The following is a 15,681-nucleotide window of genomic DNA, read 5'->3' as shown; positions in this document are numbered from 1 at the left end:
TCTTCTGCCTCCGCCAGGTTCTACAGAGAGAGAGAGAGAGAGAGGGGGGGGGACTGGTCAGTGAGGTTTGGGGGGGGGGGGGGGGGATTGTGGAGAGGTGGGTCATGTGCGAGGGGATGTTAATTCAGTGCCTGAGAGGTGGTGGTGGTGTTGGTGGTGGTGGTGGTGGTGGTGTTGGAGAGTTTGTCATGGAGACTTTTAAGGTCAGAGCGGTTACAGGCAGTCACTGATTACACCTGCTTACAGAGATGCATATATACACACACACACACACATAAATGAGCTCGCGCACACCCATCCACCCCACACTTACGCACGCACATAATAACAATAATACATGGGAGATCTAGTTCAGTGCCTGGGGTGTGTGTGTCTGTGTGTGTGTCTGTGTCTGTGTCTGTGTCTCAAGCTCATTGGCCTGGTGCTGAACCATACGGATCCAGGCCAGGAGAAGAGCATCCATTCGGGAGGATTCCATGGAAATGTCTTCTCACGCAGAATAGGCGTGCACAGACAGACACACGCACACACACACACACGTGCACCCTCAATGCGCAGTCACCTGCCCTCTCATCACCTCTGTTCTGTCTGCCAGGCGGAGAGGAGGATCCTGACAGAGAGAAGCATCACTCCCCCTCCATTGTTCCAAATACAGGTCATATCTGTCCAACATCAGCTGCAGCGCCTGCGTTTCCTGTCTGCCTCTCTCTCTCCCCTCCCCTCCTCCCTATCTCTCTCTCTCTAACGAAGTGTTTGACGTCCCAGAGCATAGACAGTCCTCCCCCCTCCCTCCCCCCCCCCCCCTCCATTATTCATACGTGAGTAGCCAGTTGATTTGGGTTGGAATTAATTCCTCTTTGTACTCGAAAGCTCCACAATAGCATCACTCCTGCTCTGTCCTCTGAACCGTTCAGGAGGGACGAGCCTTTTCCACGTACAACTGGACTGAATCGGCCTGATTTTTCGGCCCTTTTGTTCCCTTCCTCCGTGGTTAAGGTCGTGGTCGTGGCCGTGGCCGTGGGGAACGTTCTGGAATGCCAGTCTTCGTGTTAGGGAGTGTGTGAGAATCGGCTGTTTTTCAGGTCGTTTAAATCGTTCCGCTGCAGTGCGAGATCATCTGTTTTACATCTTGAAAATAATTGATTCAAGATGTTTTTGAGCAACTTTAACCGAAGACTAAATTGCTATATTTCAACAAGCTCTTACGAAACCGTGTGCACGTGTGTGTGCGCACAGACAAACATACACACACACACACACACACACACACACACACACACACACACACACACAGAAACACACACACACACACACACAGAGACAGACAGAGACAGACACAGACACACACACACACAGCCACACACACAGCCCCACACACACACACACACACACACACCCCAGTCCCTCCTCCCTCCTCTGTACTCACCCTGGAGGCACCAGGTCTACAACAGAGAAGAATCTACCCTCCAAAATGACATTAAAAAAGGGCAACAGGATGCATTATTCAGCCAGTTTCAATTACGCCCTGGTAGTAAAGCCTCTCATCTTTGGCCCAGTGGAATAATTCATGGAGCCTGGGACTCGCTTAGAGAGAGAGCCAGTCATGGAGTCATATCCAAACCCTAGGCAACCTTTGTTCCTGTGCTTCCCTTAACTTTACCATGCCTGAGGTGAAGAATAATAAACATCATCATCATCATCATGTACCCGGAGTGCGGGGGATAAACGGTTGGGGGGAAACATTTAAGCAACCTTCAGCCAACGTTAGCCATAGATAGTGTGCTAGGTAGTCAGGGTTGTTAAGGTTAGGTGTGTCTGCGAGGCGAGGGGGGGTGGTGTTAATTCAGTGCCCGAGAGGAGGTGGTGTTGGTGGTGGAGAGTTTGTCATGGAGACTTTTAAGGTCAGAGCGATTACAGGGCAGTCACTGATTAAACCTGCTTAGAGAGATGGACACACACACACACACACACACACACCGGCCGTAACCACGGTAACACGGCTGCCTCAGCCCCTCGCCTCAGTCTGTGTGAGTGAGGGCCCAGGCCTGGCATGTGGCTGAGAGCGAGGGAGGGAGAGAGAGTGTGTGTAGCACCACACGCCCACCCACCCACACACACCCACCCACCCACCCACACACACTTTCCCTCCACTTTTCTCCAAAGGAACTAATAATCCGTCCGTTGCGAGAACCTTTAAGGCTTATTACCGGTGACTGAAAGCCGCCAGACTCCCGTAAAAGAGAGACGTCCTGAATCCTGAAGAGAGACTGAGAGACTCGTGTTGTTGACTGAAGGACGTGCAGCCTGGCCTCAAACAACGCAGGGCCAAAGGCACGGGAGTGAGGATAATAAGGGAAACCATTTCCCCTGAGTGGTCCATTTGAAACCAGCGGGGGTGGGGTGGGGGTGGAGAGGGGGGGGGGGGGGGGGGGCTGCCAACAGTGTGCTGGAGGGGCTGGAGTGCTAATGTAAATGTGCTTTAGCAAATGAGCCAAGTCAAAGAGGCTGGGGATAGATAGCTGTTGGCTCTGCCTCCTGTTGCTGCTGCCCAATGGGCTTTAGAGCTGGGTGGAGTGCGTGCATGTGGTGTATGTGTGTGTGTGTGTGTGTGTGTGTGTCAGAGAGTGTGTGTGTGTGTGTGTGTGGTGTTGGGGCGCAAAATGGAAGGGGGCTGTGTTTGTACAGCTGTGACAGGCATTCACCAAACACTGGACACTATTGCCTCTCCAGTGACTAGTTCACGCTCTCTGATCCGTGTGTGTGTGTGTGTGTGTGTGTGTGTGTGTGTGTGTGTGTGTGCGCGCAAAGGGGGGTGGGAATTTGAGCTATTCCCTTGAGATGTCTGAAAATGGCCCCAGGCAAATGGAGAGAGGTTCATGTGATCTGATGAGAGACACATGACATGTCAGGCACATGGTGCCCATTTAAGAACAATGAACAGCCTCAGAGGGTGCAAGCCCCGCGCACACACACACACACGCACGCACACACACACACACACGCATGCACTTCTCAACAGATAAACCCACACAGACAGACTTCTCAACAGATAAACCCACATACATATACACACACACACAGACACACACACTTTTCAACAGATAACTCCCCCCCCCACACACACACACACTTCTCAACAGATAAACCCTCACACACACAGACACACTCCACTCTCCAACTTCATAATGAAAAACAATCTGGCTGCTTGTCTGGAGGACATTGGCCTGTCCTAAGCAGCTCAGCTCCAGGGTTGGGGGGGTGCACCAGGTAATGAATATATCATATGGACTTGTAGGGAATCCATTATGGTTAAAAATTAATGAATCCCAGCACAATACGCTACACTGAGAGTGATGTTTCTGTGCCGTGGCGAATTAAGTGTGTGTGTGTGTATATGTGTGTGTGTCTATGCATACCTTTGTGCATGTGAGGTTTTGCATCTATGCATGTGTTACAGCTCTTTTTGTTAGAGCTGTACATTACAGAACAAGAGTGATTCTGGGCTGTAGTAAATTGTGTGTGTGTGTGTGTGTGTGTGTGTGTGTGTGTGAGAGAGTTACTGACCTGGTAGAAGTAAGGGTTAGGCTCAGACTCGCCCACCCCGTTGAAATCTTCCACGTTGACCAGCTGGAAGTCCAAGGGCAGGCCAGGGTTGGGTGCCTGGAACTGGGGCAGGAGCTGGACATGGGGCAGGTTACCCAGCTGCTTATAACGCCAGTTGTACAGGTTACACAGGCTGGGGAGGGGAGAGGGGGAGAGAGAGAGAGAGAGAGAGAGAGAGAGAGAGAGATGTTAGCTTAGCATAGACGTTAGCATACAGGGCACAGGCTTACACACCAAGTGCAACCAACAGCACAGAACTAGCATTAGCACAACACTCGATGCCTCGTAAGTACGAGTCCATGCCGAAGGAGCCAATTAGAACTGAATACGCAGTATTAGCCGCTAGCCCCTAGAGTAGAGTCTACTCAGTCGAGTAAAAGGTCTGTCCCTGTTGAAGTGGCTCTGGCTAGGAGCGCTGACTGTATAATGGACAGACATACAGTGTATATGCTGTAAAAATGGCTGCCGCAATAAGACGTGTATGTCCAACTCCTCCTCCGCCTGGCTCCATCGGGGTGATCAGAATCACACTCTATATAATCTTTCCAAACGTCTGTGTTATTCTATTATTCTATTCTCACTTTATTTTGTTGTTGTTTGCTGACTTTCAACATTTGATAAGTGCCCCCCCCCCCCCCCCATTTGATAAGTGCCCCCCCTCATGTTTGGATGATGCCAGCGGTTGCCCCACCTGGCGCGGGCTCGTCCCTGGGCGTCCAGGTCGACGGTGGGCACCCCGAGGCGTACGAAGCGGGTGAAGAGGGACTGCTCCATGTTGGAGTACTTCTGGAAGGCCATGTTCTTGATGACGGGGGGCAGCTGGTGGTGGTCTCCGATCATGATCCACCGCTTCAGCCTGCTGTAGCCGTCCTCTGGGTTCTATGGGGGGGGGGGGGGGGGGGGGGGGGGGGTTGGGGGAGAGGAGAGAGTGAGGAAGAGGGCTTCATATGATGATTCTAAAATACACACCACCGCCTTACAGTGACCGCTCACAAACCAGCCCGTTGTTATCTCCGAGTTAGAAACAACTGAAACTAGAGTAAGTCAAACACTTTCTTTTCATCCTTGTGTGACTGTGACTGGCATGAGCCTTGAGAGGGTGGTTCATCTGTGGCACTAGTCCTCCACAGGGAGTGTGTGTACAGCCCCGCCACTGGGACAGCTCACACACAGCTGGCCATGGGGGGGGCCCTTGTTCTGACAACATGTTACAGTTTGTGTGTGTGTGTGTGTGTGTGTGTGTGTGTGTGTGTGGGGAGGGGGCTTCTCAGTGAACCAACCCCCCCTGGAGAATAGCTATACCTTCTGCCTTCTCTCTCTCTCTCTCTATAGACCCCCCTCCTTCCCTCTTCACCCTCCACCCCCCCCCCCCCCCCCTTCACAAGCCCACATGTTTGAAATGTTCTGCCTCGCAGTTCAAACGACCCGTCACCGACAACGCTTCACACAACATCCAATTTTCATGCTGCCACCTAATTTAACTCTCCCCCTCTCTCCCCCCCCCCCCCTCTCTCTCTCTCTTTTTTTTTCCAGGCCTCTTAACCGAGTGGTGAACTCTCTACAGAGAGTATCTCCATGGCTCCTCAAGTCTCTCCGCGTCCCAATTCTCCACCCTTTCCCCTTAAGTGCGTGCTTTGCACACCCCCACCCCCACCCATAAAGTTTGTTATATTTATAACATAAAGTTCTATGGTTTAAGGTGATTGGCTAATGCTGATCCTATGCCAACCAATCCTGTGCTTCTAAATCCATGGAAGGGTTTTGATAGGGTCACGCTGGGGTAGTGTATCTCGGTGCTGAGGAGTAAGCTCTGGAGCAGCCGATTAGAGAGAGGGTTTAATTGGAGCTTGACCCTCCACAAACCTGATATTACCAACGCTCATAAGTCAACCGGGATTCAATTGCGGGCAGAGACGCAACAGGAGGGGCGAAGGAGAGGCGTCTCATGATGGTGTGCTGCTCGACGCATGGTTCTGACAGCTGGGGAGGCGGGCAGGCAGACGCCCTGGTTGTGTTTGAGAGAGAGAGAGATAGAGAGTGTGTGTGTGTGTGTGTGTGTGGGGCGGGGGGAGGAGGACTGCAGGTTGTTGGCTATGCTGACGTGCTTAATGGTCTGGTATCTAAACAGACGTGAGTGCTATCTGAGCCTATTAGGGCCAGACATGACAGCCTCATTAGCCTTTATGGAACCCATCTATCACGGCTGAGAGCCACACTCAGGTAGATAGGGTAGTATATGCTCAGCAGTAGTCAGGTAGGGTAGTATATGCTCTGTAGTACTCAGGTAGATAGGGTAGTATATGCTCAGCAGTAGTCAGGTAGGGTAGTATATGCTCTGTAGTACTCAGGTAGATAGGGTAGTATATGCTCAGCAGTAGTCAGGTAGGGTAGTATATACTCTGTAGTACTCAGGTAGATAGGGTAGTATATGCTCAGCAGTAGTCAGGTAGGGTAGTATATACTCAGTAGTAGTCAGGTAGGGTAGTATATACACTCAGTAGTACTCAGGTAGGGTAGTATATACTCAGTAGTACTCAGGTAGGGTAGTATATCCTCAGTAGTAGTCAGGCAGGGTAGCATATACTCGGTAGTATTCAGGTAGGGTAGTATATTTTCAAGATGGCGGCGCGCATGCATCGCGACGCTCAGTGTCTCTCCAGAGTTTGCGAACTAGTAGTTATTTGCTTGTTTATCTTAAGTATTCTCGCTAAAAACAGTTTAGCGTACATATCGTACAGCCGACAAGAACTTCTGGACATCGGTTCCGGCACTCCAGTCATCTTTATCGACGATATACCCGATATACCCGAGATTAGCAAAACAGCGGGTCCAGCTAACTCCGCTACACCGACCGGAAGAGGCCCCAGACCGGCTCGGAAAAGAAAACACAGGCGAGGGAGCCGAGGTGGGCTGAGAGCTAGGCTAAAGCTAACTCCACACCGACTCTCACTACCTAGCCTTTTCCTTGCTAATGTTCGTTCCCTGGCAAACAAGATGGATGAACTGCGGCTGCGGATCACCACCCACAAATGGATTATGGACTGTAACATCATGGTTTTCACTGAAACCTGGCTCAACAGCGAGGTTCCCGACAACGCTATCGAGCTAGCAGGGCGCTGCGTTCTCCGAGCAGACAGAACAGCAGGCGACTCCGGTAAGACCAGAGGTGGAGGTTTGTGCATTTATGTTAACAAGACGTGGTGCACGGACACTACCATCACCGAGAGTCACTGCTCAGCTAACCTGGAGTTTCTCATGGTTAAGTGTAGACCTTTCTATCTGCCCAGAGAGTTCACGTCTACTGTTATCACGGCAGCCTATATCCCCCCGGATGCTAATGCTAAGATTGCTATGAAAGAACTGCATGCTGCCATTAGCAAACAACAGACTCTGCATCCCGAGGCAGCCTTCATTGTCGCGGGTGACTTCAATCACTCCAACCTAAAGACTGTACTGCCCAAATTCCACCGAAATGTCTCATGCCCCACCAGAGGAGACAGGACATTGGACCAAGTATACACCAGCATGGCTGAGGCGTACAAAGCCGTTCCCCTCCCCCACCTAGGTCAATCAGACCACCTCTCATTGTTCCTACTGCCCAAGTACTCAGCACTCATCAAACGAGTGAAACCTACAGTGAGGACAGTCAAGGTCTGGCCAGAGGGAGCTGACTCAGCGCTCCAGCAGCGTTTTGGAAACACTGACTGGGGTGTGTTTGCCACTCAGGCCACCCATGACTCCCACACGGACATTGATTCATATGCCTCATCTGTTTTGGACTACATCAATTCCAACATCAGCAGTGTCACCACACTCAAGCGGATCACCACTTTCCCTAATCAGAAGCCATGGATGAACAGTGAGGTCCGACTCCTGCTGAAGGCACGCGACATTGCCTTCAGATCAGGGGATGCTCGGGCCTATAGCTCATCCAGGGCTAATCTGCAGAGGGGCATCAAAAAGGCCAAGCACAACCACAAGCTGAGGATAGAGGATCACTTCAGAAACAACTCTGACCCCCGACGCATGTGGCAGGGCATCCAGGCCATCACAGACTACAAAACAACTAACACCTCACCCCTCTCCGTTGACGCCTCCCTCCCTGATGAGCTGAACCACTTCTACGGCCGCTTTGACAGGGACAACAAGGAGGTGGCCATCAAGGCTGTGCTCCCTGCGGATCACCAGCCCCTCACTCTATCTCCCACCGACGTGTGTGCGGCACTGAGCAGGACTAACGCACGCAAGGCTGCTGGTCCTGATGGGATTCCCGGACGCGTCCTCAGGGCCTGCGCTGTGCAGCTGACTAAGGTTTGGACTGACATATTCAACCTGTCCTTAGCCCAAGCAGCTGTCCCCGCGTGCTTCAAAACCACCTCCATCGTGCCGGTGCCAAAACACTCCACTGCAACGAGCTTAAATGACTTCCGACCAGTGGCACTCACGCCCATCATCATGAAGTGCTTCGAGAGGCTGGTCTTAGCCCAACTCAAGACCTGCCTACCACCCACACTGGACCCCTTTCAATTCGCCTACCGGCAGAACAGGAGTACAGAGGATGCCATTTCGACGGCACTTCACTCCGCCCTGTCCCACCTCGACAAGACTAACTCTTATGTGAGAATGCTGTTTATTGACTTCAGCTCAGCATTCAACACCATCATCCCCTCCAAACTGATCTCCAAACTCAGGCAACTGGGCATCAACCCCTCCCTCTGCAACTGGATTCTAGACTTCCTGACCAACAGGCCGCAGTCTGTTAGGCTTCACAACCACACCTCCTCAACCCTCATCCTGAACACCGGCGTTCCACAAGGCTGTGTGCTGAGCCCCCTCCTTTACTCCCTCTTCACCTACGACTGCACACCTGTACATGGCTCAAACACCATTGTTAAGTTTGCAGACGACACAACGGTGATCGGTCTCATCAGCAACAACGATGAGTCGGCCTACAGGGAGGAGGTACAGCACCTAACAGTGTGGTGCAACGACAATAACCTGGCTCTCAACACCAAGAAGACCAAAGAACTCATTGTGGACTTCAGGAAGTCTAAAGCTGGCGCACACACCCCCATCCTCATCAACGAGACTGAGGTGGAGCGAGTCACCAGCTTCAAGTTTCTGGGTGTCCACATCTCTGAGGACCTCTCCTGGACCCTCAACACCTCCACCCTGATAAAGAAGGCTCACCAGCGTCTCTTCTTCCTGAGGAGACTAAAGAAGGTCCATCTGTCTCCTCAGATCCTGGTGAATTTCTACCACTGCACCATCGAGAGTATCCTTACCTACTGTGTCACAGTATGGTATGGCAACTGCTCGGCATCGGACCGGAAAGCACTGCAGAGGGTGGTGAAAACTGCCCAACGCATCACCGGTTCCTCACTCCCCTCCATCGAGGCTGTCCAGGGCAAGCGATGCTTGCGTAAGGCACGCAGCATCGTCAAGGACATCTCTCACCCCAACCATAGACTTTTCACCCCACTCCCCTCCGGGAGGCGCTACAGGTCTCTCCGCACCCGAACCAGTAGGTTCAGAGGCAGCTTCTTCCCTGCGGCTGTCACCCTACTGAACTCGAACACTGCACCGACCTGACAACCTACTACCCCTGCAACCCCCCCCCCCCCCCCCCCCCCGGACAATTGCACTATTGCACTATTACTCCCCTCCCCTCCCCTGCTCTTACTCATACCACTGCTCTACTGTACATACCTGTCCATACTGTTCATACTGCACATAATGCACATATCCTTATATTTTCTTTAATACTACTGCACATACTGTACATACCTGTTTATACTGTTTATACGGCATTCCATATTCATATTTATATTTATTCTGCTATCTACCTCATGCTACTGTTAATACATATATACTGCTAGACTGCATTACCCATACAGCTCATATGCTGCTACACTGTTCATACTGTAACTATTTATTCTGCTATAATGCTACTGTACTCATATACTGCTATACTGCACTGCATATTATACTGCACTACTACTGATCATATATTGCACTACCTGTAAATACTGTTCATTGCACTTTCTGCTATTTTGCACTTCTGGTTAGACGCTAACTGCATTTCGTTGTCTCTGTACTTGTACTCTGCACAATGACAATAAAGTTGAATCTAATCTAATCTAATCTAATATACTCTGTAGTAGTCAGGTAGGGTAGTATAATACTCAGTAGTAGTCAGGTAGGGTAGTATATACTCTGTAGTAGTCAGGTAGGGTAGTATATACTCAGTAGTAGTCAGGTAGGGTAGTATATACTCAGTAGTACTCAGGTAGGGTAGTATAATACTCAGTAGTACTCAGGTAGGGTAGTATAATACTCAGTAGTACTCAGGTAGGGTAGTATATACTCAGTAGTTGTCAGGTAGGGTAGTATACACTCAGTAGTACTCAGGTAGGGTAGTATATACTCAGTAGTAGTCAGGTAGGGTAGTATACACTCAGTAGTACTCAGGTAGGGTAGTATATACTCAGTAGTACTCAGGTAGGGTAGTATATACTCAGTAGTTGTCAGGTAGGGTAGTACATACTCAGTAGTACTCAGGTAGGGTAGTATATACTCTATAGTACTCAGGTCGGTTTTACTGCTACTCCACGACTAACTGTACTGTAAGCACTGACGTGGGAGGTTTAGGACCGACGTTAGGACTCAGAAGGGGTTAGGACCGAGAGAAGTACTCCTACTCAGGTGAGCTTTTAGGCTTGACGGTGGTGTTCAGGTGAGGTTTAAGACGTGTTCCATTGGAGTGTACCTGTAGCAGGAGAGGGATGAAGGTCTCGATCTCCAGAATCTGAGCAGCTTCCTCCATCAGGATGTTGTCATACTGAGAAGAACAAAACAGAGAAGGACAGATAAACATAAATGTTCAAAGAAACGACGAGGACAATAAGGTATTTCAGCCCAGGTCTGGGAGCGTGTGTGTGTGTGTGTGTGTGTGTGTGAGGTGTGAGGTGTGTGTGAAGTGCGTGGTGAGAGTCAGAACCCCAGGACACCTCACCTTGAAGCCGAGCTCCACCAGGTCGTGGCGTTTGAGGGCGGCGTGGGTACAGGTCATGGCTATGATCTTGGCTTCCTTCACCAGCAGGTACTTGGAGCGGTCCAACCCACTCCGCAGAAGCTCGAACGCCCGGAACTCCTGACAGGAGAGACGCAGAGGAGAACAAGGGGGGGGGGTCAGAGGGTCACCAGACGCTAGACGGACATGCTCGACAGGACAGGACAACATTGGCTACAGCGCTGTGGCGGGTAGCTCGCTAAACGCTTTGGTTTTCTATCTAGGTTTAGGGTTAGCGACTGTGAGCTGTGTGTGCTTCCACCCTTTCAAACATGGCCAGATTGTTGCAACCAGGTCAAAGAGCAGCACGTACACAGCAGTAACGGGCTTGGGAAAAGACATTGCGTCTCTTTCAAAAAACCAGAGAGGTGGATGATTATTTTTGTCATTCGGCGAAATGATGAGGGAAGACATAATTGTCTGCGGATTAAAGGTGAGGAGGAATAATAACAGGTCGATCAAATCCCTCGTGGGATTAAGGTTAACCTCAATACTCTGCATAACCAATAACACATCACTGTCCAAACTAACAGCCGAAACAGGTTTATGACATGTTTTTTTCAACAGAACCTTTTCCTTCACAGCCGTCTCTTGGAGGTCATACCGAAATAGCAGCAAACATGCACAACCCCAGCTTCCTTACTGGAACAATTGATTCCAGGCAATTCCTCGGAGACAAACCACAACCCCCCCCCACCCAAACCAACCACGACCAACAGTACTGAAAGACAACACCGTAATGGTAGGCAACCCTATCCTACCCCCTTTTAGGATTCTTTCAGATCCCCAAGTTTAGATGTGCAACCTGCATCCAACAGTAATTAACCTCTTCATCTCCTGACCTCTTCAGCTATCTCAGACAACAAGCTGTCTCTTTCCCTCCAGGGCTGGTTGAGGGGGCGGGGGGGGGGGGATTTGAAAGGGTGTGGGTTACGGTTTAATGGCAACTTAGTGAGCAGCAGTGAACACTCCGATACAGATTCTCTTCCAGGGCCCCCCCCCCCAGGATGGGAGAGTGAGGTTGGAGGCGTTCTTTAGAGAGATAGCCGCAACCCGGGTGACATCGGAGGGCCTGTATATCATAGCTGCTATAAAAGCTTTGCTGCTGAGGGGAGGGGAGGGGGGGGCAGGGGGGAGATAGTGGAGCAGGGTGGGTACGCCGGCGTGCTATTTTCAGGATGCCACATTGCCGTTGTAGGCCTCAGAGGGGGGGCTGGCTCAGAGAGCCTCAGAGGGCACTGCGACATGAATATTTGATGCCGTTACTATTTTAACATTAATATTAAACCGATCAAAAACATGCAACATTGATGAGGTCTATTTTTAACCCCCCTGTGCCATGGCTCCTCCACCACAACGGATGGGGTGGATCAGTGGATGGGGGAAGAAGGGTATATATATATATATAAAAAAGTTTAAAAAAAAAGAAAGAAACAAGGTAAACAACAGTAAAGGTGAGTTAAAAGAAGCGCAGCAGAGGAGGCAGACTGAGCTCACACTGGGTCTCCCCTCTTCCCCTGCCTGTCCTGTCAACAACAAGCATCCTCTGCATTTATGGAATCTCCACTCAAACACAAACAGCCTTGCTGCAACAACAACAACGACGACGACGACAGCCTTGTAGGCAGACAGACATTCTCTCTCCCAGCCCCTCTCCCTCCCTCCCTCCCTCACCCAGCCCCTCTGCCTTGCTCCATCCACAGGCAGGCAGACAGACAGGCAGGCAGGCAGGCAGGCAGAGAGAGAGACAGACAGACAGCCTTTTTTCCCCTGACACAGGGAGAGCTGTATCCTGATAGGGATGAGGTCACCACCTGGGCGAGGTGGGGGGGCTGCAGGACGGTGGCCGTGTTGACTCTGAGGCAGCGATACAGACACACACACACACGATAAATCACGACCAACATACGTGTTGGATGAACATTACCTCCAGCCTATAACTTCTTTATTGCTTCTACGAGGCCTTCGCATAGGTCCCATAAATCTGTAATGTTATTGTTATCTCTATATAAAGAATGGATGGACGGGCCTGGGAAGGAGGGACAGATAGTGTGTGCGTGTGTGTGTGTGTGCGTGCGTGCGTGTGTGTGTATGTGGGTACGTGAATGCAGAGTATGTGCCAGGCCTTCTAATCTTCCATCTGCATCTAGGGAGACAGCGGGTCCTGTGTCACTGCCAATGGGGTCAGGAGGGGGAGGAGGAGGGGGTGGGGGTGGGGTTGGGGGGAGGAGGCAGACATGTCGGCAATCATCATGTAATTCCAACCCTTGTCTCACACAGACTCGCAAACAGAGAGGGAGACAGCGAGAGACAGAGAGACAGAGAGATAGAGAGAGACAGAGACAGAGAGATAGAGACAGAGACAGAGAGATAGAGAGACAGAGAGAGAGACAGAGAGAGAGAGAGAGAAAGAAGGGAGCATGGAAAAGAAAAGCCTGTCTATTCTCTGTCATTCTGGATGGGCTAAGATTAACTGTTCAGCCACTGTGACCGTCTCAGAAAATAAGCAACAGCACAGCCATTTAACCACATCACATGATTAGGTCCTACAACTGATGGGAGTCACATTAAGAGTGATGCTTATCTGGCTACAGTGGTTCTTGGAACGACTTCAGAAAGAGGTGTGTGTGTGTGTGTGTGTGTGTGTGTGTGTGGGTGGGCTCAATCACATGGGCTGGAGTGAGTGCTGCTCCCACCTGGCCACACAGCTAATGACCTGTGAGGGACACACACTGCTGACACTGCTGGAATATGTGTGTGTGTGTGTGTGTGTATGTTGTTTATCTCCAACTGGGTTACGACATCTTGATGTGTATGTTTCAGAGTGTGTGTGAGTGTGTATGCCTGTGTGTGTGTGTGTCTGTGTGTGTGTGTTTATGCTTGTGACCTGTTTACCTCCAGCTGGGTGAAGATCTTCTTGATGTGGCGGTAGCAGCCCTCGGCGATGTCCATGTCCTCGTCGTAGGTGCGCCCCCTGAACACGGGCTGGGGGGCGTTGGAGAAGTACTTGTGGAAGGGGAAGTGCGTGGCCACAGCCTCGGCCTCCACCGGGCGGCCGTGCTTCGGCCTGACCTTGCTCATGTACTCTTCCCAGCGAGACATCACCTGCAGCAGGGGGGGGGGGAGAGAGAGAGAGAGAGAGAGACCAGACAGACCCCCCCCTCGGATGTTATGGTCTGGGACCTTTTTTGGTATTCAACACACACCTGAACCTCACCCGCATTCATAAAAACACTCCTGCATCCCATTAACACAATTGCTTTAACCATAACCATAACCGTATACAAAGGGACATAAAGTTATATACATGAATACAAACAAACACACGCAGTTACAAGTCACAACCTTAAAATAAATCAATAAAAAAATCACATCAAACTCCTCCGTGTTACAAATGTGACTCCACCATCGCAATCTGCCTTAATGGAGCGTGAAAATGACGACGAGGAACCATTATCTATCTCTGGTTGAATCAATCACCACCGCCGCCACCACCACCACCACCACCACCACCATCATCTACAGCTCATTACTGCTGTTAATACAGCACCAGGTTTCACCTCACACAAGGCCCTCGGGACCACTGGGGTGAAACCGCAGACAGGACCCATCAGGTAACAGTACAAATGTCCTCAACTCATCACAGGAGACCGGGAGAGTGTCACTGTTCCCTGATTGACTGGAGCAAGTAGGTGTGTGTGTGTGTGTGTCTCAGGGAGGATGGGCTCATTTTAATGCATGGAATGGAATGAGGAACAGTATCACGTGGTTGCATTACAATGAGCCCATCTTACGATTTCTACCTTCACCAGCCTCCGGTTTGTGTGTGTATGTATGTGTGTGTGTGTGTGTGTGTGGGGTGCACAGAGTGAGGTGACAGTGAGGGGCCTGACACAGACCCCTGGCCTCTATAAAGACTAGCGGTGACACAGTAGCTAGGCTATGTGGTCTCTGGTCCGGCCTCCAGTGTACGACCACCGGGTTCCTTTTACTGACACCATGCCTCAGAGACATACACACTCCTTTATTTAACATCTGGGGATGATACAAACCTCTCAGGACCAGATCTAGACTACTGTATAACCTCTCAGGACCAGATCTAGATTATTGTATAACCTCTCAGGACCAGATCTAGACTATTGTATAACCTCTCAGGACCAGATCTAGACTTCTTGTATAACCTCTCAGGACCAGATCTAGACTACTGTATAACCTCTCAGGACCAGATCTAGACTACTGTATAACCTCTCAGGACCAGATCTAGACTACTGTATAACCTCTCAGGACCAGATCTAGACTTATTGTATAACCTCTCAGGACCAGATCTAGATTATTGTATAACCTCTCAGGACCAGATCTAGACTACTGTATAACCTCTCAGGACCAGATCTAGACTATTGTATAACCTCTCAGGACCAGATCTAGACTATTGTATAACCTCTCAGGACCAGATCTAGATTATTGTATAACCTCTCAGGACCAGATCTAGACTTATTGTATAACCTCTCAGGAGGACAAAATGACAGTTGCCTTCGTGGGTTCCTGTATTTTCAAAAAGAATCTTTATTGTGTCTATTCTCGACTTGTTTTCTGCTGATGCAGCGCAACGCATTATCGTCCGCTGTGGCATTTTCTTCTTACCCGGAGCCTGAATGCGGTAATTAGGTGACAGAAATACGAAGAGAGAGGGGTATACCGTTTGGGTATTTGCTGTCTCGGCGGGATGAGAATGAAAACAAGATACTGACACTGCAGTATCACGCTGGGATGTGATCAGCTTAAAGAAAGAAAAAAAGGGTCTGCTAACGTGCCTTAACGAGATGATACTGCTGGGAACGGATCCTACTCTGGTAACGAGGATGAATGATAGGATTTTCCCCCCTTGTTCGGAAGCGTCTCGAAACGTCCTTATGCCTCAATCAAAACACCCTCACCCACCCTCCCTCCCTCCCTCCCAGTCCCCCCTCTCCTCACCTGGTAGAGGTAGAAGTGTCCGGCCGTCTCAC

The 15,681-nt window shown here is 50.4% G+C and overlaps 1 protein-coding gene across 1 annotated transcript in view; it reads right to left on the bottom strand.

Annotated features, from left to right (window-relative positions):
* Window positions 1–15,681, bottom strand: part of aqr (aquarius intron-binding spliceosomal factor) — a 50,281-nt gene that overhangs the window by 9,321 nt on the left and 25,279 nt on the right. The window contains exons 26-32 of the mRNA XM_083684109.1: window positions 15,650–15,681; window positions 13,571–13,780; window positions 10,619–10,756; window positions 10,373–10,444; window positions 4,295–4,482; window positions 3,565–3,736; window positions 9–20 (exon numbers count right to left, since the gene is read on the bottom strand). The exon at window positions 15,650–15,681 is cut by the window's right edge and continues 104 nt beyond it. Of these exons, the coding sequence (XP_083540235.1) occupies window positions 9–20; window positions 3,565–3,736; window positions 4,295–4,482; window positions 10,373–10,444; window positions 10,619–10,756; window positions 13,571–13,780; window positions 15,650–15,681 (824 nt within the window). The remainder of the gene's footprint in view (window positions 1–8; window positions 21–3,564; window positions 3,737–4,294; window positions 4,483–10,372; window positions 10,445–10,618; window positions 10,757–13,570; window positions 13,781–15,649) is intronic.

The sequence above is a fragment of the Argentina silus genome, assembly GCF_951799395.1.
Source record: "Argentina silus genome assembly, chromosome: 13".
NCBI lineage: Eukaryota > Metazoa > Chordata > Actinopteri > Argentiniformes > Argentinidae > Argentina > Argentina silus.
The sequence above is the reverse complement of the archived record's forward strand: the minus strand, read 5'-3'. Positions and strand labels throughout refer to the sequence as shown.